Source organism: Vipera berus (assembly GCF_964194415.1).
Source record: "Vipera berus genome assembly, chromosome: 14".
Classification (NCBI taxonomy): domain Eukaryota; kingdom Metazoa; phylum Chordata; class Lepidosauria; order Squamata; family Viperidae; genus Vipera; species Vipera berus.
In genome coordinates, this window is record NC_138217.1 from 13,262,345 (window position 1) to 13,284,739 (window position 22,395).

The 22,395-nt window shown below is 44.5% G+C and overlaps 2 protein-coding genes across 2 annotated transcripts; one reads left to right on the plus strand and one right to left on the minus strand.

The window, feature by feature from the left end:
• The first annotated feature begins 6,260 nt into the window (after nt 1-6,260).
• Nucleotides 6,261-13,489, plus strand: CCDC63 (coiled-coil domain containing 63). The gene is made up of 10 exons (XM_081338699.1): nt 6,261-6,382; nt 7,026-7,215; nt 7,988-8,107; nt 8,644-8,825; nt 9,570-9,751; nt 10,076-10,293; nt 11,173-11,247; nt 11,435-11,627; nt 12,361-12,558; nt 12,970-13,489. The coding sequence occupies exons 1-10, from the start codon at nt 6,276-6,278 to the stop codon at nt 13,098-13,100; spliced, it is 1,596 nt and encodes a 531-aa protein (XP_081194825.1). The 5' UTR covers nt 6,261-6,275; the 3' UTR covers nt 13,101-13,489.
• A 1,021-nt stretch (nt 13,490-14,510) lies between these two features.
• Nucleotides 14,511-18,669, minus strand: MYL2 (myosin light chain 2). The gene is made up of 7 exons (XM_081338795.1): nt 18,593-18,669; nt 17,676-17,765; nt 16,885-16,960; nt 16,024-16,128; nt 15,579-15,654; nt 15,208-15,256; nt 14,511-15,049 (listed from the first exon to the last, which is right to left on the minus strand). Exons 1-7 carry the CDS (start codon nt 18,593-18,595, stop codon nt 14,951-14,953), a joined length of 498 nt encoding a protein of 165 aa, XP_081194921.1. The 5' UTR covers nt 18,596-18,669; the 3' UTR covers nt 14,511-14,950.
• Nucleotides 18,670-22,395: the final 3,726 nt, after the last annotated feature.

The following is a 22,395-nucleotide window of genomic DNA, read 5'->3' on the forward strand; positions in this document are numbered from 1 at the left end:
AGAAACCGCGCTTTGATACGCAATTTATCCAGTATGATTGTAACGATCCCGCCCAGCAACAGAAGGGATGCAGGTGTTTAAGTCCTCGGTCAATCTTGACTCACTAACGGACCTGAGACCAGCCTTCCTCTGAATCTGACGTTGACAGCTGGATATGGAGGCAGACCCACCTGGGTGGTCCGCTGGCATTGCCGCACAGGCAAGGACAGATTCTTTGAATTGGTGAAGAAGATAAAATTCGTAGCTGCTTTTTGTAGAAGCGCTCCTTTCCAATTTAAGTGGAACTGGGCACTCAGAACTATCTGTTCAAGAGAGGTGCCTCTTACGGCTAATGATTTAGTCAGCCTGTTGATTGGAAAAAGCACAAGGCCTTCTGCCAAGTGCAAGTCTTGGGAAGGCACTTGTCTGATGAAGATTAAACTCTGTGCGGCCAAGCATAATGAGTTGGGATGAGTAACTGGGGTTGAGGAATATTTTGATATCCGTCCTGCTGGAGTCAAAACAGCTCTCAAAATCTTCTCTGAGAGCTTTCTTGAAAAGCTTAGTAACAGGATGAGACTGATTATCTCAAGGCACAGCCAACCTGGATTTTTGATGTCCAGAAATAAAGGAATAAAAAAGACAAGAGTAAGCTAATCCACACTCAGCAATCATTCCTTCTTCCTTGCAGCCTTTGGAAACTTTGTCAGGGTTCCACAATATCTCTGACACTTAATGGTTCAGGTACTGCAACTTGCAGTAAATATGAGACTCAGTTATATATTGAAGATCTTTGGAAATCTAGACAGAGTAGGGTGACTTGTTAGAAGAGTCCAGACTGCGAGAGAATTCTCTCGCCATGAAACTGATCAAATCAAATCTTGAGATGAAGTATGGCTTGTACAGCTTGTACATTTTGAAAGTATGTGTCAGAGTTGTTACATAAATCCTAGGAAGCTAAATATAACACTTTTGGGGTGCTGCTAAAACCAGAAAATAATAGTTCTATTCCCAAATCTGCTTGACAAATTTCCTCTTCATCCAGTGTGGCCTTCTCAAGGTCTGTGACAGTCCTAACTTTCCCCTTTTAAAACATGAAGGGTGCCTGTGAATCACACCTGGCATTGCCAAGGACCCAAGGGCCTGCTAGCACTGCCCACTTACAGGAAAGAAAGATGTGACCTAACCACATTTTAAATAGCCAAAATGCTGTCGGGAGACTTAAATTTTAAAAGGTTCATTTTCTTTTTTGCAATGCAACTTTCTGACATGAAAGGTACCCCAAAGGCCCGAGTGCAGAATAAGAATATAGGCCAGCTTGTTCCTGGAACAGCATCTTGTAGAACCCTACCTAGGAGGACCTGCTGGAAGGATAATAAAAGGTCAGCTCCATCTGGAAGCCCCAGATTAAGAAAAGAGTGGGAGTGGGATGGGGCGGCCACTGGCAGGGTGGGTGGGGTGGGGGGTGGAGTGGAGTGGAGTGGAGGCGAAGCGGGGGCAGGTGGTAGGGCAGGCCGGGGCCATTTTTTGGGCACTCAGTCTCTAAAAGGTTCGCCATCCCTGAGACAGGAAATTTACTGGAGGGCGGATAGCCAAGTACGGCCCCAGGCTGCAGCCTGACGAGAGATTGCCATCTCGTTTCAGAAAGTCACTTCGTGAGGGTTAGTCGTACCATACCAAACCTCAGAAGATTTATTTTGGAGGATTCTTCACTCAGCGATCCCACTCACTGCTATCCTGCAACTGATGGGATAGAACATCTCTGTGCTGTGCCATTTTTAGCTCAGTCCTGTTTAAAAAACAAACAAGCAAAGCATTTGTTTTGTATGCTATGAATTCCCTGCCTTCAAGAGATTCCCCAAAGATTGCGTAGGAGTTGCCTTTTTAAAACCACCTCATTAGCTCCCCCCCCACCCCCAAATCTCCCCCCCCCACTTTTTTTTGCTCCCATCTCCAAGTCCTTGCTGGAAAGACAAATGCTTTCTGACGGGATGGGAATTTGCATCTAGGTTGCTAGGCAACCAGTTGTGGTACTGCAGCCTCCTGAATTGAGAACTCTCTGCCTCAACCTGATTTTCCTGGCAGGATTCCACAATCTGTGGTTAGTGGCAGGCTGTAATTTAACGGGTAGTATGTGGCTTTTAATAGTCCAATCCTAAACATATTTATGCAGAAGACACTGCTGAGCTGAACCGCCAGGGAAATAAGATTGCTTACCAAAATAGAAAATCCACAGTCTTCCCAAGAACACCTGAACTTAAGAAATGCCCAGATGCTAGCTTAATGTATTATGCAAAGTCATTGGATTTCTGACCTGTGGTTTATTGAAAACCACGACCCAGTAGTTCACATTACAGTAAGTCCTCCATTGTGGGCTTCAGTGGCTGGATTCACGCAACGTAGTTACAAGTGGTTTATCTGATTTGGGGTGGATGTAGCACATGAATGCAAAGCAGCCTGCGCATGCATGTACAGGCAAGCCTTGGGACTGTAAACAATAGTTTGCTATAATATGTGACTATTGCTATAATATACGTCACATTTCTGTAGAGTTCATGTAGCAGAGTAATGGGAGCTGCCCAGAGTGCTGATCCTTGCTTGGAAAAGTCTTTCTTCATCTGAAAGGGAAAACCCTGACTCTCCGTTTTGTACTAAGCCACAATGTGGTACGCTAACAGTATAACAAAGTTGAAAGGGACCTCGGAGGAGGTCTTCAAGTTCAACCCCCTGCTCAAACAGGAGATCTTATACCAGGGGTAGGCAACCTCGGCTCTTTTATGACTCGTGGACTTCAACTCCCAGAATTCCTGAGTCAGCTATGCTATGCTGACTCAGGAATTCTGGGAGTTGAAGTCCACGAGTCATAAAAGAGCCGAGGTTACCTACCCCTGTCCTATACCATTCAGGACAATTGGCTGTCCAGTCTCTGCTTGAAAACCTCCAGTGCTGGAGCATTCACAGGGCCAAGATTCATGGATTTATTCAGCATGCCCAGGATTATTATTTTTTTAAACTCTCCACAGCCCGTCTCTTATTTTGTTGAGTAGCAATCCAAAACCCACTGAAACGGAGCCGCACCCGTTTTCAGGCAAGAGTCCTGCAGGACTTAAGAAAAAGACGAGTCGTTCTGTTGGTCAAAGCAAATATTTCTCTAGTGCTGTGACCCAGACAAAGAGGCTGGACTGCATCAATTCCTTTCCCAGCAGTTTCATTGACTGCTTATTCGCGGCTGATAAAACAATGGAGAATAGGGCTCATAGAATCTGGATACAATGAAGAATGCCACAGATGGGTGGTTTTGATTTTTTTTTTTAACCAAACAGAAGCAACTTAACTTCTGCTCCTTGGGGGAAGCAGATAGGAGAACTTACTCTTGCAAAATATAATCAGAATGGCCCAACCAAGAAATAAAGGTTTTTCCTCCAAACTATGTTTCATTTGAGCATTGGGAGAAGACCTTTTGTGCAAATTCTGCTTCTCTGAAACACTTTACACTCGCTGCCTTTGGCCCATGAAGCCTCTCTGCATCCACAGGTTGTGGTCAAATGTCAAACACGACCACAGAAAACGACACGTATGTTGCACGAGTATTAGTGCTTGGCAAGCGTGAAGATGGGTCAACTTGTAAGCCGCCCTGAGTCTTCGGAGAAGGGCGGGATATAAATGGAATTAAAATAAAAATAAAATAAAACTTCCAGCTTTGCTGGCTGGGGAACTCTGGGAGTTGAGATCCACCCATCTTCACGCTTGCCAAGGTTGAGAAACTCTTCCTAAACCCGCAAGGTTTTCACCTCCATTCACGCTGACTCTAGGACACCTCATTCATTTTGTGTTTATTCAAGGCTTTCCCAAGATTCTTAATGTCTAAAATCCTTGTTCGTGGAGCTATTCTTGCCGGGAATTCTTGCGCGGGAGCCAAGCTTGGCTTAAGCACAAAAAAGAAAAAAGAAAAAAAAGGAGCGGGCGGGCGCGCAGCCGCGCGGGCGGGCACGGTCTCCCTGGAACGCCCCCGGCGCAGCCAATGGGACGCGGCCGGCTCACAAAGAGCCTCTGCATTGTGCGTGGAATTTGCCTCGGTCCGCGTGTTCCACTCAGCCGAGCCGGAGGCTCCGGAGAGAATCTGCAGCTTAGCTGGGGTTTCCCCTGCTTGGATCCGACTTTCTGAAGGAAAGGGAGAAACGGGGGGTCGCAAAGACGCCGGGACAGTGGGAAAAAAATAAAAATACTGTGGGTGGTTTTAGGATGCTTACTTGGCGCACGCGCGCTCATTAGCTCCGCTTTAGCCAAGATTTCTGTCTTATTTGGCATCTTTCTGCTGTCTGCTTTGATGCTCCTTAATGGACTTTAGTAGTGTACACCGGTTTATTTCCAAAGCGGCTTAAGGCAGGTTCTCCGCCCCAAGCAGTTTGCGTTCAAGTCTGAAAGTTGGAGGAGAAATGGAAGGGATCGCCATGCCCGTTTGCTACACCTTACAGGGAAGCAAGGCATAATGTCCTTTCTCTGTGGACCACCTTGACCTCAGAGGGCCCCTTTTCCAGCTTTCTGGAAAAGCATCAAGATCCAACTCTGCCAACTGGCACAGGGGTGTGTGCGTGTGTGTGTGTGTGTGTGTGTGTGTCTAAGAGTGGCATGCAAACCTGGGTGTGGTTTGTGGCTTGAAGACACTTTTTAAACCTTTTTAACTTTTGACCTCTGTTTTTACTACTGTTTTAGCTATGTCGCTTTTTATGGTTTTTATTTGTAAGCTGCCCAGAGTCACATAGGTGAGATGGGCAGTGTAGAAATTGGATGAATAAATAAAATAAGGTAAATAAGTAACGAAAGGGATCCATTCCGATCTCTTGAGTCATCTGCTTCAATTCAATTCAGGACTAACTAGAAGTGATGGATCTGTGAACTTCTAAGTCTGGATTGAGCACTCTGCCATTCAGCCGTGGCCCTTGCTAAAAGTCTGCCATCTTTTTCTGGTGAACACATTTGTCCCGTCTGTTTCAATCTACTAATTTTCCTTTAAAGTCATGTTTCAGAAAAGGCTGCAGTTTTGGTTTTTAAGGTAAAAAATGAAGGTTTCTGGAGCCTTATGAGTTTAAACCAAGGTCTTAAGGGAAGTGTGTGGATTGTGCCAGATCAGATGGGAAGATGGAGGCTAAAAGGAACTGCCAACTTTCCTCTTTGCGGCCGGATCTTCCTTTGTCATCCTGGCTGAACTTCATCATTCCCAGATACCTCAGAATGTTCTGCCCGGTCCATTTGGTGTGTGGGTTTCCAGAGAAATGACAGCAGAGGGTGCACAGTGTCTGCGTGTGCTCTCTCGTTATCTCTATGGAAACCCCGGTCCTGAATGGGTTTGGACGGAGCGTAACCATCTGTTCCGCCCCCTAATTTTAAGCGAACATGGCTCCGATGACATAATGTCAATGTTCTTTTAATATGCCAAGGAAACCATCTGGGCATGTTGCCTCAGACCAATGGAGAGGAGAAGAGAGAATTCGCTGATGTGGAAAAGAGATCCTGAAAGAGATCTTGCTTGCAAACGGGTGCTAGAAACTTTTGCAATAAAAGCGTTTTTGTTAACTTTTTTCAGGTTTCGGTTTGGGAAGGATTAACCTGGTTTCCTTAACAGAAGCATCAAGACTTAATCCAGGCAAATATGAAGGTGCTGGTAAACGTGCTTGTTTTCATTAAGCCTGGGGAATTGTAGAGTCTGTTCCTCGTCTGCAGTCGCTTAGCCCTGGCACAGGAACCTGGCTGCCTATTGCCACTCTGCACTTCCTGGCTCTCATTTTAGAGGGGTGAGCCAAGAGACCCAACTCCTTGCAGCCTTTGGCCACCTGCTGCCTTCAAGATGTGCATTTAACTCCCATCGTTCCAGGCAGTGCAGGAAAAGGCTTGATAGAGTTATCATCCCACGCATCTGAAGGGAGAAAGCTGCCTGATTGTGCAGGGTTGAAATGCTATTGGTTGCTGGGTACGTTTTAGAATGCACTTTTATTTTCCATCCATGAAAGCTGGACTGGATTCGATTTCATTTAGGAATAGCTTTCTCTCTCTCTCTCTCTCTCTCTCTCTCTCTTCTCTCTCTCTCTCTCTCTCTCTCTCTCTCTCTCTCTCTCTCTCTCTCTCTCTCTCTCTCTCTCTCTCTCTCTCTCTCTCTGTGGAAATTGTAATCCTGAAGGAAACGCAAGGCCAGTTAAAACACAAACACCCTTTTCTTTTAAAAAATATCTGACTTGCAGCGCCGGAGGGCGTCTCATTCCAGGAGCGAAAATTCAGACTACACGGAGAAGGAGAAGGAGATGATGGCAGAAGCAGAACTGAGGAAACTGCAGCAACAGTTTCGGATCATGGTGGAGAGCCGCAAGACCCTTGGTTTCAAAACACAGCAGCAACTGTTCTATCAGGAGTAAGTCTGCCGGAGATTAACTAGGAGCTGCCCAATGGCGTGTGTGCGTGTGCGTGTGTGTGCACGACCAATATTGATACGTGCCAGCCAATACATACTCACACAAGGCCCTGAGCACGTGCGCGCACCAGCCAGCCAGTTACGCGCCCTGGTTGTGAATAAGCCACGGCCCACAGGTTGGGGACCCCTGTTCTAGTCCAGCCCCGTGCCCAAGCAGGAGATCCCGTACCACTTCAGACAAATGGGATCCAATCTCTTTTTAAAAACCTCCAGTAATGGAGCACCCACAACATTTGGAGGCAGCTTCTGTTCTGCTGATAGTTCTCACTGCCAGGAAATTTCCCCTTGGTTCTAGGCTGGTTCTCTCATTCTCCCTCTGTTGCTTCTTGTCCTGCCCTCAGATGGCTTGGAGAAGAGGCTGGCTCCCTCTTCTCTGTGGCAGCCCCTCAGATATTGGAAGATTGCCGTCATGTCACCCCTGGCCTTTTTTTTTTCATTAAACTAGACCTACCCATTTCCAGCTCCTCTAGCTTGTAATCGATGCTTTAGGATTTCACACTTTGTGTCGGCGCATTTTCAGCCATCCTGAAAATGTTTGGAATGCTTGAGCTCTTTGGCTACAGCCCTCCTTTTTCCTTCACAGAAGACAGATCCATGCCTTGAAACAAGAACACGATGAGATTAATCTCCTGCTAACTCTCACCAAATCACCCCGCAACCTTTACATAGATGACCGGAACTTCATGGAGCTGAGATTCCTTCTGCAGACCAGAGATGAATACGACGCTCTCATCAGAGCCACCAAGAATCTGATTGCAGAACTCGATGACAAGGTGCTTGGGAGAATGTGCGACTTACAAAGCGGGGGCTGTGAAGCACGATAGACAGCCTGCCAGCGAGCACGTGAGATTTGCAGCTCTCCTCCTCTCTCCCCACACGTGTGCCTTCCGCTTTTGACTCCTGGGTACACTCTTCATGCGAATCAAAACTAATTTAGCATGCCCTAATCCTTGTGCAAACGCCGTCTCCAGTTCAAGAGCTCAGAGATCACAAACCCAAGGATTTCCAGCTGCAGGTTCTTAGGAAAAACAAAGCATTTGGGGAAATTCTGTTGCTTAGGGAATATCCTTCCTCCCCTCAGTCTCAATTTCCTTTGCTCTGTTTTCTTCTTTGGAGCAGGAACTGCTTCTTGTATAGGTTGTCCTTGACTTAGGACCACAACCTGGCCTAAAATTTCTGTTGCTAAGCGGGACATTTGTTGCAGTTGTTAAATTAATAACACTGTTAAGTGAGAATCTGGCTTCCTTTCTGACTGGGCTTGTCAGAAAGTCGCAAAAGCTGATCACATAACTTGGGACAATGTGACCGTCATAAATAGAAGACAATTGCCAAGCATTTGTAGTTTGATCACGTGACCATGGCGAGGCGGCTACATTCGCAGTGTGAACAGTCACTAAATGAGCTGTTGTAAGTTGAGGACTCTACCTATACACAAGCATCAAATATTTAGAGATTATATTAGCAAATCCACTGCAGTTATTCAACTCAAATCATTTTCTTTCAATGAATGTAAGAGTTTTGAGATATTTCTCCCTCTGCTTTTAGATAGAAGAGGTGGCAAAAAAGATTAAGACCCAAAAGAGTCTGATGGTCAAGCTGAGGCAGGAGCATGATGGGAAGTGGCTTCAGAAGCAAATCCACAAGCTGGATAACCAGCTCAATCACGTAAGCAGCAGTTTGCAGACTTGCATCTTCCTTGTGGTGGAGACGTTAGCATCTGTCTCCACCTTCAGGAGAACAGTTGAAACAAGAACCACAATGACAGTCCTTAAAAATAAAATTGAGGGGGTAGAAGACTCCAAATTTAGAACAATCAGGTATAATGGATGATGGTGAATATAAAGTAATATGGCTTTTTTGTAACTTTCCCTTCTGAGTCCAGAAAATACATTTAGAACTGGAATCTATTAACCACATCTCTGGCCTAATTTTGTGTAACTGCAGCATCAATTTTGTGCTTCAGATGTTGAGGCCTCCTCAAACCTATAATTCACTTCTACTTCATGAGTTTGGGTGTATCAGTAAGGAATAAAGACGTGGAGGGTTGCAGAAAGAAAAAGTGAACGATGCATTCTGCAAATTCCACCCTCTTTTTGGCTTTCCCCATTATTAGTCGCTCTTCTCCATGACTTTGAGAAACATTTTTAAATCTTGCTTTAGAACATCCTGGATCCTTTCCTAATTTTACCTCTGACCTCCAGGCCACGGTACATTTTGACACCATCTTGACCAGAAATGCCGTACTCCGGGAAGAAATAGAAACCCTGCAGTGCCAGAAGGCAATATTTGAAGGCATCTACTCACGGCTTCACAAGAAGCTTGAGCAGCAAAAGAGGACCATGAATACATCCATTGAGCAGTCTACACAAGCCTACGAGCAGAGGTGAGGAGGAGGAGGAGGAGGAGTACCACCAAGTGTGCGACCTTCTGCTCACTTTCAGGACTGCAACTTCAACTGTTTGGGCAAATTTGAGATTGCCCTGCTAATGGAGGGTCTCTGGGTAAACAGTTTTTTTAAAGGGGGGATGCATGCTTCTCTGCAACAAAATGAAAAATGCTAATGTCGGATGACAGAAGGCAGGCAGGGCAACCTCTAATACCAATGTTTTCCTTGCCCAACCCAAATGCTCCCTGCAGATACAAAACCGATTCTATTTCCAGGACTAAGCAAAGAGAGCTAGGTTTCCTTGCATCCTTAATTTTTCAAAACAGAGCAGCTTTTAAAGTGGACATTTATCAACTAAAGCAATAGAATGCTCCTCTCTAGAACTCCACCATCTGTTGTGGGCTTAGTTTGTTCCTTAATTGGTCACCAAAGAGCATCATTCAGAAAAAAGGTATCCTTCACAAGTTGCTTTAGATCAGGGGTAGGCAACCTCGGCTCTTTTATGACTCATGGACTTCAACTCTCAGAATTCCTCAGTCAGATGACTGAGGAATTTTGGGAATTGAAGTCCATGAGTCATAAAAGAGCCGAGGTTAGATGAATGAGTCCCAGGACTAGGAGTGGAATATCTCAGGGATACGATGTTCAGCTGGTTCAAAATAAGGCGACAAAATCTTGGCCTGGACTGCTTCATCTTGTCATCTCTTTCTCTCTCCTATCTGCTTTTCGGTTTCTTATTAGGGTTGAAGCCCTGGCAAGGATCTCTGCCATGAATGAACGGCGGTCCAAGGATATTGCCCAGTTCAACATTGAGTTTCGGGAGTTGGAGCGAATCTATAACCACGAGACCAAGCTGAAAGCATTTATGCTCATCAAACTGGTGGACCGCTCTGAAATTGAGGAACAGGCCAAAAAGGAAGACGGTACCGTTTTGTCACTCGATTCATGCCAATGTACACAAACTCAAAAGGCTAACATGTCCTGCCTGGTGCTGCAAGTGAACGAACTTTTGAGCAATCATGTGTGACGATGCTCTAAGTGATGTCCACACATAGGAAGAGGGCTCTGGATGCAAAACCTATACAGTAGACACAGTACAACTTTGCTACCGTATTTAATTGGATGTGGGTGTGGATGTCTAGTAACCATAGCAACCACAATAGGCACTATTTTGTCTGGGCGGTCACTTTTTTGTAGGAAAACAAATCTGACTGGCTCTGTATCCTCAACACCCAACTTTCTTTCAGCGCTCAAGGCAAAGAAGCGGGCCAAGTCCAAAGGGGAGAGCTTTGAGAGCTACGAGGTGGCCTACATGCGGCTGCTGAAACTGACGGAAAACGGGGACATCGGGCAGCTGGTGGAGGACTTCCTGGAGAAGGAAGAGAAGAACTTCGCCTACTTCAGCTACGTCACCGAACTGAACAATGACATGGAAAGGCTGCAGAAGAGGATTGAGGTCATCCAGGTGGGGTCCTTCTCCTGGACACTTTCATTTTTGCTTTTGCTGTCCAGTCCTTCTGCACGTCAGCCATTCTTCCCGTAAATATGAACGGCCACTTTTAAAAAGCAAACACTTCTTTATAGGCAACCTTGGGTGACTATTGCCACCAAGCAGCTTGGGGAGAGACTGCAGCAAAATCCATCTGGGCTAATTCTCTGAAAATAGCTTGGAAGCGATCCCTCTCGTCTCCACCAATGATGGCTTCCCCTGGGGTGCAGAATTGGGGTCAAGGCTATGCTTTTCTTTTCGTGGGCGTTGTTAACGGCATGCAGAGACATTCTTGGGCATATCCAGCAAAGGGAGACCTGAGTCGGAAGTCTTCCCAATTGAGATCTGCGTTCAACCCAATTCAGAAAGCTTTTCTATAAATCGGAATTCCACTCTGATTACGAGTGTTTCAGGGCTAGGAGGCAGGAAGTGTTTTTCTTGTCTTTTTTTCTTTCTTTCTTTCTTTCTTTCTTTCTTTCTTTCTTTCTTTCTTTCTTTCTTTTTCTTTCTTTCTTTCTTTCTTTCTTTCTTTCTTTCTTTCTTTCTTTCTTTCTTTCTTTCTTTCTCTCTCTCTCTCTCTCTCTCTCTCTCTCTCTCTCTCTCTCTCTCTCTCTCTCTATTTGGGGGTGATCTTATCCAAGCATGTTTACCCTTTTCTCCTTTCACTATTTTTTTTTTGATCCTCTCTAATTACATAAAACTGGCAGAGTTCATCTGAGAGTCAGACAGCCTTCCAAGTTAAATAAATAAATACAGGCATCCTCTGAACCTGGCGCTTTTTAGAAATACACCTAGCAAAGTCATAAGTGGCCTGAAGGCTAAAATGATGGATTTCTGCATTTCTGAACTTTGTAGAATGAAATCAGCCAGCTGAAATCCCAGCAGAAGGCAGCTGACGTTGCAATTCATGGCAGTCTGAAAAACCTGGAGGTATCGCAGTGGAGCTGGTGTGTTTGTGTGTTTGTGTGAGAGGAGGAGGGGGGGAGAGACCAGGGCAGTGTCCCTTGTCCCTTATGTATAAAAGAAAATGATTCGCCGGGGTGAGAACCAGTTGGGCTAAGTTTGGGGGGCCTGGTAATACTTTTACTTTCCCGTCAGCCTCTTTTTTTGCCCACAGGAAAAACTGCAGAAGACCACCGAAAGTGCCAATCTCTATGCTTACAGTCTGAAAGAGAGCAGCAAAATCTTGGACCAGCTGAAATCCGCCGTGGATTTTCTGTTCAAGCAGATCGGCTGCGATGCCACCAAGATTACGCAGCATCTGGGGGAGACTGGAGAGATCACGGATCAGAATTTCATGCAGTATTTCAGTGAGTGAAACGACCACGCACCAAGCTGAGTTGATTGCCTTGGGGTTTTTTTCCTAAAGAGCCCCAGAGGCTTCCTGTGTTTGTGTGACAAGCTAGGAGAGGAAATACTGTGGTATAGGGTTTCCTGCCTGAGCAGGGGGTTGGACTAGATGACCTCCAAGGTCCCTTTCAACTTCTTCTTCTTCTTCTTCTTCTTCTTCTTCTTCTTCTTCTTCTTCTTCTTCTTCTTCTTCTTCTTATTATTATTATTATTATTATTATTATTATTATTATTATTATTATTATTATTATTATTATTAAGTTGACTAATGGAGAGCTTCCATAAGTGGCTGTCTTCGGTCATTTGTCCTCCAGGGGCATCTTAGCAGGAATTCTCTCAAATTATCAGTGTTTCCCAACCTTGGGAACTTTTTGAAAAGTGTGGACCTCAACTCCCAGAATTCCCCAGCCAGCTATGATGCACACTTCTTAAATTTTCCAGGGTTGGGAAACAATGTCTTATAGCTTATGTCGTCTTCGTATGTAAAGTTTTAATGAGAAATTCCCTTTCTAATCCAACAAATTTATCGGTATCGAACGGAGCGTATTGGGAAAACCCGATCTAAGGAGAAACCCTTTGGAGCCAAGAGTCACACCTACCAAATCAGGGCCAGGAGGCCCCCTTGCCTTCCACCTTCTTTGTGCATTGCGTGAGATGCTCACAGGTTGCCTTTGCTTCTCTCTCTCTCTGCAGGCATACTAGAAAAGAAAAGCAACGACCTTTTGCTGGTTGAATCCTTCTTGCGCTACAAGCAAGTGGAAGGGGAGCTGGACACCGTCCCATTGCTGAATCCGTTTTTGGGTGGGACTGCTTTGCTAAAGAAAATGGATGCCATCAAAGTGACCCCACCTTCTCTCAGTGTGGATCCCTTTGCAGACACCTCAGAGCCTAGTAAGTAATTGCAGGAAGGGTAGATGGCTGTGCAAAATTGGGAGCCGGCAAGGATGAGGGTCTGGTTTTTCAAGACTGGCTTGGAAGTTTTTTAAAGGGGCAGAGAGAATTCCTTTATGCTGTCCGTTTGTGTCTCAGTAAGTTGTTTTTTTTCCTGCCAAGCGTTTTCTTGGTTTCCCTGAGTTTTCCCAAAGACACTTCAAGAAAAATAAGAAAAATCAAGTTAATCAGTAAAAGAGCCTAAGAGCGGGGAGAGTTTGTTGCTGATCCAACCCCTGATTCAAGCTGATGAATGCATAGGTGTTGTGTTCGTACTGTGTTAATGTTCACCTGAATCTGTGATTTTAAAAGGAAAGAAAACGCCTGTTCTCCAGACTAACCCTGTTGAACGTCCCGCTCCTTTCCCAACAGTGGAACCGCTAGACCACAGAAATCTGCGTGCCATGGTCTTGGAAAACCAGGCGAAGGAAAAAGCCACAAGGAATTCCATCGGAGAAAGATTGGAGAGCGGCAAAGACAAAAAGAAATTGTCACCGGTGTAGGGGCTAAGAAAGAAATGGGTGTTTTCATTGGCTTCTTTCATATACTTAGATTCATGTATCTACTTTTATATATACATATATACGGACAGTACAAAATGCGATACCGAGATGGATTTTCTTTGCATGATAAAAAAAAATTATGAACAAAGAAAGCTTTGTCTCTTGAATTTCTACCGCTTGCCGTCTTGCTTGCAGTCCTCTTTTTGGTTACCCTGAATTTCTCTGCTTTTTATTATATATATGCCCTCAAATATCTAATTGGACTATATCACCCATCATCCTCCAGCTGATGTAAGATTTATCTTATGTCCTTCATGGGGCTGATATTATATGAACATGGCTCCATAATAAACCTGTTACGTAGCAGATCTTAAGTCCTTGGGAGAACTCTAATTTTCTTATATATTTTTTTATCTTAAAAAACTGAAGACCATCCCAATAAGATATTTCAAGAGGTGGAAAGGTGAAAGGTGGTAAAATGTCCTTTCAGTGCTAACAGGCAGAGTGGATGAAAAGTAGGGTGCGCTACTGCAATGAAGTAGGATCACGACTCACATTTATCCACGGACGATGCCTGCTTTTCTAGGTACCAGACAGCTTTACTATTTATAGCCCACTGTGATCGAGCTGTGTTATCTCACAGCATGTTGACACAGAGGAAATGCCATACCATACAGATTGCACCTGTGTGTGGTTCTTGAAACCCCTGGGAGTTGTAATACCCATATATCTGGGATTTCAGGCTGGCAGGCTAAGGAAGGTAGACCCACCATCAAGCTAGTAGACATTGGAAATTTGGTTTTGCAATCCTGGAGCCTCAACACAGGCTGCCTAGTCACTGGCTTTGGATGGGTCTCAATCTATGTCGGCTGAGCGTGTCTGTTACAGCTGACTTCATGACCTGGAAAGAGCAGGTGATGGACAACTCTAGAGGCACCCAGAAAGACAATTGTGTGGTTCCAGCTGTGTGCCTCCATTGGGTAAGAGGTCTGCTCTAATGTAGCAGCTGACGTATTGGGGGACTGAGAGGGGGGGAGAAATCCACAATCAGCAGAAGATTAGATATGCCTATTGACCTTTTCATGGGATCATTCTGGGGACAGAAGGGAAAGAAACTGTATGGAGGGAAATTAAGAGAGAGAGTAGGTGAATTAAAAACAACAGAGTTGTGGTGGCGCAGTGATCAGAATGCAGTATTGGGGGCTAACTCTGCATTCCCAGAGCCAGCAGTTCGATCCTGAGCGGCTCATGGTTGACTCAGCCTTCCATCTTTCCGAAGTCAGTAAAACGAGGACCCAGATTGTTGGAGGCAACGTGCTGACCCTGTAAATTGCTTATATACCCTGTGGAGCGGTATATAAGTCCAAGTACTATTGCCATAATAGGTAGGAAGCCTCCATAGATGTGTTGGGTTCCTAGCAAATTTCCATACCCAGCAGTGGCAACTTTGTGGTCCTTACTTGATGTTAGCTGTGGGTGAAGCCGCCTCCCGGTCAGTTCTACATACTGTTGTTGGACAACCTCTTTGCCTTGTGTGTTAAGTGAGAAACACACCCTGCTGTAACATCAGAAAAGAAACAGGTGGCTTGCTGTGAGTACAGCTTATTCCATTTCCCTCATCCATAATCATTCATCAAGGGCTGCTCAGGTTTTCTGAATAATTCAATAGAAAGGCAATTTTAGAAATAGGTTTCTCCAGACATGGCTGCATTCTGTCTACAGATAGGACAGACAAAGGGCTGGAACTGCCAAGAGGATGACAACAGACAGGAAAGACACAACAGCCCAGCTTAGCTGGCCAGAGAAGGTATCACTTTTGTCATCACACCGAGTGGCCTCCCCACCATTTCTTAATCTTTTTCTTCTCCATGTGTGATGATGTGCACCAAATTCTTATAGTCAAGGTTGCCGGTCACATCTGGAGGGAAGGCTGCAAACATTTGGTCTACCTGGAAGAACAAAGAAGCCAGGAAATTTCCTTTTGAGGCTTTATACCTCAGTGGCTCTTGGTAAAACTGAAAATCCTCATTTTGAAGACAGACCAATGGGCTGCACTCCCAAACTGCATTCCCTAGAAAGGCCATGGAGTGATTCAGGAATTTCTTACCTCTTCCTTTGAAAACCGTTCCCCTTGTGTCATGAGCATCTCTTTAATGCTGAAAAATAAAAACCAAGATTAGATGCAAAGGAATATCAGTCTCAATTCCACCCCTCGCTCCATGTGAAGAATAGAGGCGACAGCTTTCCCATTTCTGAAATCCAGGCTGGAGCACATGGGGATGGACCCACAAGTTCTTAATTGCTTTTAGGATAAGCAGCCAGGCCGACTGTACATTTGCATCACAGCAGATTGTCCCAAGAGAGCGGATGCTAAACCAATGTTTATTAAGGGAGTGAGAAGAAAGAAAGGAAGAGAAGCAGGAAGGGCTCTGAGGATCTTCTGACCACTTTAAGTGGACAAGATCCAAAGATACTTACTAGCTTGCCTTTAAGCCTTTGCTGTCTGGATCAAAGACTTTAAATGCATTTAGAATGGTTTCCTCTGGATCTGCTCCTGGAAAATTGAAAGGAAATAAAAGGGGATGGGAGAGGAGATGCAGGGAAAGTCTAAGCAAGCTGAATGCTTTGTAACAGTGGCCCTTCTTACAATGTTTGTGGGCAGGTATGTCACCATTGAGGCCACACAGAAAACAAATGGGCAGGTGAAGCAGGATAAAACCCTCCTTCAGACACACGAGGAAGCTTTCCAGGAGAATTGGGAATCCAGCACCACATCACCTTAAACATATGTTTGTTTGCTTGCTTGTCCTGCTGCAAGGTAACTCACGAATAGTGACCATTTCTGTTACTTTTCCATGGTCCTAACCGAGTCTGTGTGGATGGGTGCCTAAGCAGCTTACCAAAGAGGCTCCTCCAATCTTACCTTTCAGCTTTTCTCCAAACATTGTCAAGAACACGGTGAAGTTAATTGGTCCAGGAGCTTCTTTGATCATGTCATCAAGCTCTTCATTTTTCACATTCAGGCGCCCTAAAGCCGGCAAAACCAAACCAGACACAAATCCCTCAGCAGGCAACTGGAGGAATCTCTCTCACGGAATCCCTTAAAATATGGAAAGGCCTGTTGTGATTGTGCCAAGTGCAGCTAATTTGAGGCAATGCATTGGAATGTGTGGATGACCTTGCAGGATGAGGGGGAGAGAGGAAAAGAGCCTCCAGAGGCTTAGTGCTCGGAGGAACAAACGTAGGAAGGACCTGCCCTAACAAATCGAGCAATTAAAAGGGATGGAAGGAAGTTTTGTACTTTCAGACTTGCAAAGTTCTCTTAATGCAGCCTTATACTAAAGTACAGTAGAATTAGCTCATCTAGTGGCGTTTCCCGTCTGGTTTACCCCAGAGAGCTGACAAGCAAGCAGCAGAACAATAGCATCTCTGCCACCCCTGCCTAAGGTTGAAGAATGGAGAAATTTCTTACATTTATTGCCAAAATTGCAAAAATTAAGAAAAATCCAACAGTCCATACTAGCCGCATTTGGCTAGGAAAGAGATAAATCGCCTTGACCTAAAATGGAACTCTCAGTTCTATTTCAAGCCAGAGTTCTGGATTTCCCTACTTATTTCTTTCTCTCTCTCATGGTTTACATCTTAATTTAATTCTGACTTGAGATAACATTTTGGGCAGGGGCAAGGGAAGCATAATTGAAATATTTTTTCTCAATGAGATCCTGTATAAATTACTAATAGGACATGGGTTGATATCCTAACGTAAAGGCATTTCTTTGCTTACCTAGTGCTGCAAATGTATCTCTCAGATCTGATTTGTCAATGAAACCATCGCGGTTCTGATCCATGATGGTGAAAGCCTGAAAGGGGAGAAACGACACGTCTCGTACAGAGTAGCAGGTAAGAAGCACCTGATCTCAGACTGTTAGATCTACCACAATTGCTTTTGAAGCCGCCCCCAGCTGTCTTCACACAGAAGTGTGTGCCCAGCCTTTCAAATTCCTCTTTTGAAATATTCTTCCAGCCCTATCCTGTAATTATGCAGGATACATTAGTGAACTCTGGGTCTTTCTGCGATCTGCAAGATGGTTGGGGAATGTATACGGTTTAGGAAAAGATAAAAATCAATCCAGCATGCAATTGACACAGGAGATAATATTTCAGTATGAACTTTCCATGGCTGGAATCTGGAAGACCTTATGCTGCAATATTCAGCTAGGGCATTTCAGCTAGGTTCCAGAACTAAGACCAGGCTTCAGATTAAGCTCCAATAAAGTCTTTTTAAATTGGCTATTACAGCCTTTGATCTACAAGAATGTAGAATCATCTAGGACTTAAGCACATACTTCCATGCTTAAAAAAAAAGATTGGCTGAGAGTTTGATTCCTCAGGCCTTAGATTGTGTAGCGTGACTGAAATCCAAATACGGACTCTTAATTATGCAGGTAGAACAGAAGCCAAGAGGATGTTAGCGTGTTACCCACGTTTTCCATGTTCTTGGGTAAGGATATTCTGCTCACCTGGATTTGTACTAAAAACTGTTTGCAAAAGATTTTACTGCCTCTGTTGACATACCTCCTTAAACTCCTGGATCTGTGCCTGTTCAAACATGGAGAAGACGTTCGAATTGGCACCTTCTGCCCTCTTCTTAGCTTTCTTGGGTGACTTTGGGGAGATTAAACACAACACGATTAGCGGCATCTGCTTAACATCTAGAGGTACCATCTGCTGGGTCGAATAATGGTCCCAGGCCGCCTACCCAAAGCCATAAGCAGAAAGCAACACTGTCTTTACTGTTTTATTGGTCAAGAGAGTTATCGGACCACGATTGATTTAGTGCCATCCATGGAAAATGCCCCATGAAAAAGTCCATGCAGGGTTTTCCCTGACTGGAGAAGTTTACAATTTCACATTTGATGGTGGAGGTAGAGATGCTCAAAAGAAAGAGATGTACTGATATATGGATTTTGACATTTTGGAAAACCAAAAGAATTGTGCTTAAAGTAGAAGGACAAATTGGAAATTTTAAGAAAGGATTTGAATACAGAAAGAGATAGAATGTATGAAGGGGACATGCCAATATCAAACCAAGGGTATGAGAACGATGTCAACCCAATAAGGAAAAATGGATGGAGTCAATTTTTGGCGCCATTAAATCATTGCTTCTAAATTATAAAATCATCTGGTTGATAAACATGTGGTACTATGCCGGAACCCTAGGTCTCAAAGAATAAATGTGATTAAAACCAAGTCCTATCAGTTAATTCCAACTTAACTGGCCTACCATGCACCACTTACTCTCCACGCTTCTTCTGAAGGGAGGTCAGCGTGTAACCTAGTTCCACCTGATACTAGAATTCTCGTTCTTTGAAACATCCTCACTCACTGAAGGGCACCCCCTTATTTTTTATCCGGAATGCTTGAATTCCTGGTTCTTTCCCTCCCGTTCCAACTCACGACCCCTCCCTCTCTCCCACCCTCCTTTTACTCACCATTTCTAAGACCAAATTGTGCAGCTCAGGGTGCTGTTCGGAGACGGTTCCTTCGGTGGGTGCCCCCGTTGCTCTGCCCGAGGAGACAATAAATAAGGCCCAACCCAGATTATAAATAAACCCATCTCCTCTTTTGGCTGTAATAGGTGAGTTAATCCTCTTCTCCCTCCATTCTCTCTTCGGCCTTCTTAAATATCAGCCTGCATTGTCATGTGGTGACATGCCAGAACAACAGAGGCCCCCAAGGTTAGGGACACGCCAGCCGCCCAGACAGCCTTTCCATTTAAGATGTCGACGCAACGTTCTTCCAGCAGCCAGATAATAGCCGGACACCTGTGGGTGTCAGTTGGTCTCCAATGTGTGCGTTGGGGAGCCCACAATGTATTCTCTGCCTCCATATATATATAACAGACGTCCCTTTTGATTATTCCTTCAAACGATAATGGTATCAAGACATCAAACCTAGGATTGGGGCACTGCAGATGGGGGAAACCCTGAATCTTCGCTATTAGGAGTCCAGGATGCCCACTTGGCTGCAAGCGCTGATTCCCCCTGCCCCGTTCTCAATCCTTTCTTTGACTGTCAAATCAAACAATGAATTCAATGTCAGCAATGGATGGGGAGCTAAGTCATCTTGGGGAAGCCGAGTCAGTCCTGGGGAGTACTTGGATGGATGGGAGACCCCGAGGAGATCCTGAGGTTCTAGGCTAGATTGGAAAGTAAAAACATCATCAAGAACGAAATCCTGAGAGGCAGCAACAGCAAACCACTTCTGCTCAAGGGGACATTTATCTACCTCGCAGGGTTGTTTTACCAAGCAGAGAAGAGAGTTCAAACCTTTCTCATATTCCGAAGCTCTAAGCTTCTAAAAACTAATCTTAGCCCTCTGGGAAAAGGCCACTGTGAGTGTCCCAAGGCCAAAGTGGCCTCTCTCGATTCAGTTATGGCTGACCAGCGGGGTGAGGCATCTTCCTCTCCTTTGCACTTATATTTTTAGCTGGTGCTCTCTGCTCCTGAGCATTTTTCCTCCCCCCCCCCCCCCGGACTGGAATACACTTAGACAAAGGGGTGGGGAGGCAGGGAAGGTGACAGAGTCCAAACAATGCCCTCCATATAATTCACAGTTGCCTGCAGCTGTCTTAACCAAACACGATGGAAATGGATGCAAGGGTGAACAGCTGCTGCTGTTGATCTGAGGTCCTTCCCCCCCCTCCCTCCCCCCCTCTTTCTTTCTTTCTTTCTTTCTTTTTCTCTCTCTCTCTCTCCTCTCTCTGTCTCTGTCTGTCTCTCTCTCCCTCTCTTTAAATCTCCCTGTGAAACAGGCAAAGACAGATTCTCTTATTCAACCATCCAGAGCCTGGAATCTATATATAGGCCTGTTCCATCCTTTACATTGTTATCCTGGTTTTCCCCAAGGGGTCTTGGCCCTGCAAGCTTCAGAATTCCCAGAACTTCTGAAAAATTGGGATTTGCAGGCTGCTTTGCATGAATATCGTATTTACGATAATCATTTGCACAGGTTGCATATATATCTAGATTTTGAAATAAGTGACCTTACTAGCAGGTAAAAATCAAAGGATTTTTCCTCCCAATTCGTCCCCCTGAATTTGTTTGCTTGGTTAATTAGTTAGTGAAAAAGAAGGGGGGAAACCGTTCTTAGGATAAAGTTCTTAAAGCTTCTGCATTTTAGGGACATACATTGCTACGCCCAGCCTGAAGACTCAGACTGTTGAGGGATTTTATTGAAAACTTGTTATAATTGTTTTATAGAAAGGACAGTGCCGCCCACCCTGACCTACAGAGGGATGAAAAGGAAGGTTTAAGATTATTTTGGTGGTAGAAAGAGAATTTAATCTAACATTTTTTTAAGGCAGCCTTTAATATCCCAGCAAGCATTCCTGTTCAGTGGCAATTCCTTTTTGTCTGGATTCTTCTGAAGCCCGATGCTCATTCTAAGAGCTTTAGAGGCCTAAAATGCTATTTCAGCTCTCCTCAGCTGAAGCTTTAAGCCAGAACAGGAAGAACAATTTGGAAGGGATCGAAAATAATAATAATAATAACAATAGCAATCAAAAAGCTGATTCCTACCCATTACGTGTAGTGCTTTGCCTGCCTCCAGCAAGCAGAAAGAGAAGTCAGAGAAAGAAAATGCATCCCAGCTCTTCTGGAGCAAAAAGGCTCAGAGGCAGGGGAAGCGGCCAGGCATTTTAAAAAGGATTTAAATAGAAAGGGAGGCCCAGCATGCCAGACAAAGGAGGGAGAAGAATACATTTCCGGATGGCTTATTCAGGCCAAGCCATTTGACGGACTGCAGCAGTGGCTTTTCATCCCCTCGGTAAACTTCACTGTCCTGCTTTGGTTCTAATTCCCATCGCCAACCTGTACTGTCTTAATTTTGAAATGTGCAACAAGATAATGCTAGACTGGAACTGATTTATGAGCTAGGGAATTCTGAGATGGCCACTTGAATTTCATTCCAGAGTACTATTATTTTCTTGCCGTTCCCTCTCCTGCAACTACCTCTAAACCCCCGAGATGCTTCAGCCAATATATGAAAGCAGAAACGACGTCAGATTAAACAGCATGGCAAGTTTACAATAAACGCATTTCACTGCAGACTAGGCTGCAGAAATCTGCTACCATCCACGAGTCCACGGGCAAGGAGGTTGCTAATAAGGCAGTGCTGCAAGCCTGCTTTGTTTTCTATTTACAGTGTGGTGATTTAAGAAAGGAAACAGGAGCCTTGAGCTTTGCCTGCCCTCTTCCGGTGAAACCTGATAATAATACTGAAACTCATTAAAAAAACAAGAACATAAAGATAATTCTTTCTCATCTCACCATAGGGCCATACCCAGGAGTATATTCAACTGCATTGGCTTTAGAAAGAATGTTTTTAGATTTTTTTAAAATGCATTTAATCTGATCTGCATGGCTTACCTTGTCAAAAAGGCAGCTATTTTAATTTGTGTCTAAGACTCACACGGTGTACCAAACTTGACGGCGTCACGCATTTATGAAAACGTTGCAGCTGCTTATGAGTCTTTAGGTGATTCCCAAGTACCTTTGATGTACAAAAGCTTGATGATTTGTAACTTAGTTTGGGTGGAGTTTTCTACAACAAGGAGTATTTTAATTAGAGAGAGAGACTTCTTAATTTGGTGAAGAGACTTTTCCAACAGTGGGGCAATATGGTATTTCTATCAGAATTAATTTTAGGTATAGCTTTATATCAATTTTTAGTCCTTATGAACTGATAGCTCTGCTTTGAAGTTTCCCACAAAAACTGGGAACTAGTAACCAGTTTTGGCAAAGCAAATTCTTCCAAGTCTCAAATTTCTAACACAAAACTGTGTGAAATCAATCCCACAATAGTAGTTGCGCTCTGGATCAAGGGTCTCAAAACTTGGCAACTTTTAAGACGTGTGGACTTCAGCTCCCAGAATTCCTTAGCTAGCCATGCTTGGAGAAGCTGTGACAGGCATCAGTCGACTCTGAAAACTAACAGTAGATTAGCAAGGAGAGCTGTCCTTGGTGCTGAGCTGTGATTCCATAGAGCAGAGTTTCTCAACTTTGTTCGCTGAAAGATGCCCAGACTTCAACTCCCATGGTTGGCTGGGGAATTCTGGGAGTTGAAATCCAGGCATCTTCAAGTGCCCAAGGTTGACTGCCCTAGAGTGCTAGTCTGGGCTTAGCTTTTGACTTCTCATTGGTAGACTGGAACTTTAAAAAGAGCCGGAGATGACACCTGTCATTTGCCTGCCAATGCTGCCTGTGAAAAACAATAGCAGCTCTCAGCTTTACTT

What these genes read in the sequence shown, in the direction of transcription:
- CCDC63 (XM_081338699.1), top strand. Translation starts at nt 6,276, where the DNA reads ATGATGGCAGAAGCAGAACTGAGGAAACTGCAGCAACAGTTTCGGATC. An exon ending in TTGCAGAACTCGATGACAAG is followed by an intron (nt 7,216 to 7,987) that starts GTGCTTGGGAGA and finishes CTCTGCTTTTAG; the next exon opens with ATAGAAGAGGTGGCAAAAAA. An exon ending in ACAGGCCAAAAAGGAAGACG is followed by an intron (nt 9,752 to 10,075) that starts GTACCGTTTTGT and finishes ACTTTCTTTCAG; the next exon opens with CGCTCAAGGCAAAGAAGCGG.
- MYL2 (XM_081338795.1), bottom strand. An exon ending in AGATACATTTGCAGCACTAG is followed by an intron (nt 16,129 to 16,884) that starts GTAAGCAAAGAA and finishes TGCCGGCTTTAG; the next exon opens with GGCGCCTGAATGTGAAAAAT. An exon ending in AAAGGCTTAAAGGCAAGCTA is followed by an intron (nt 15,257 to 15,578) that starts GTAAGTATCTTT and finishes TTTATTTTTCAG; the next exon opens with CATTAAAGAGATGCTCATGA.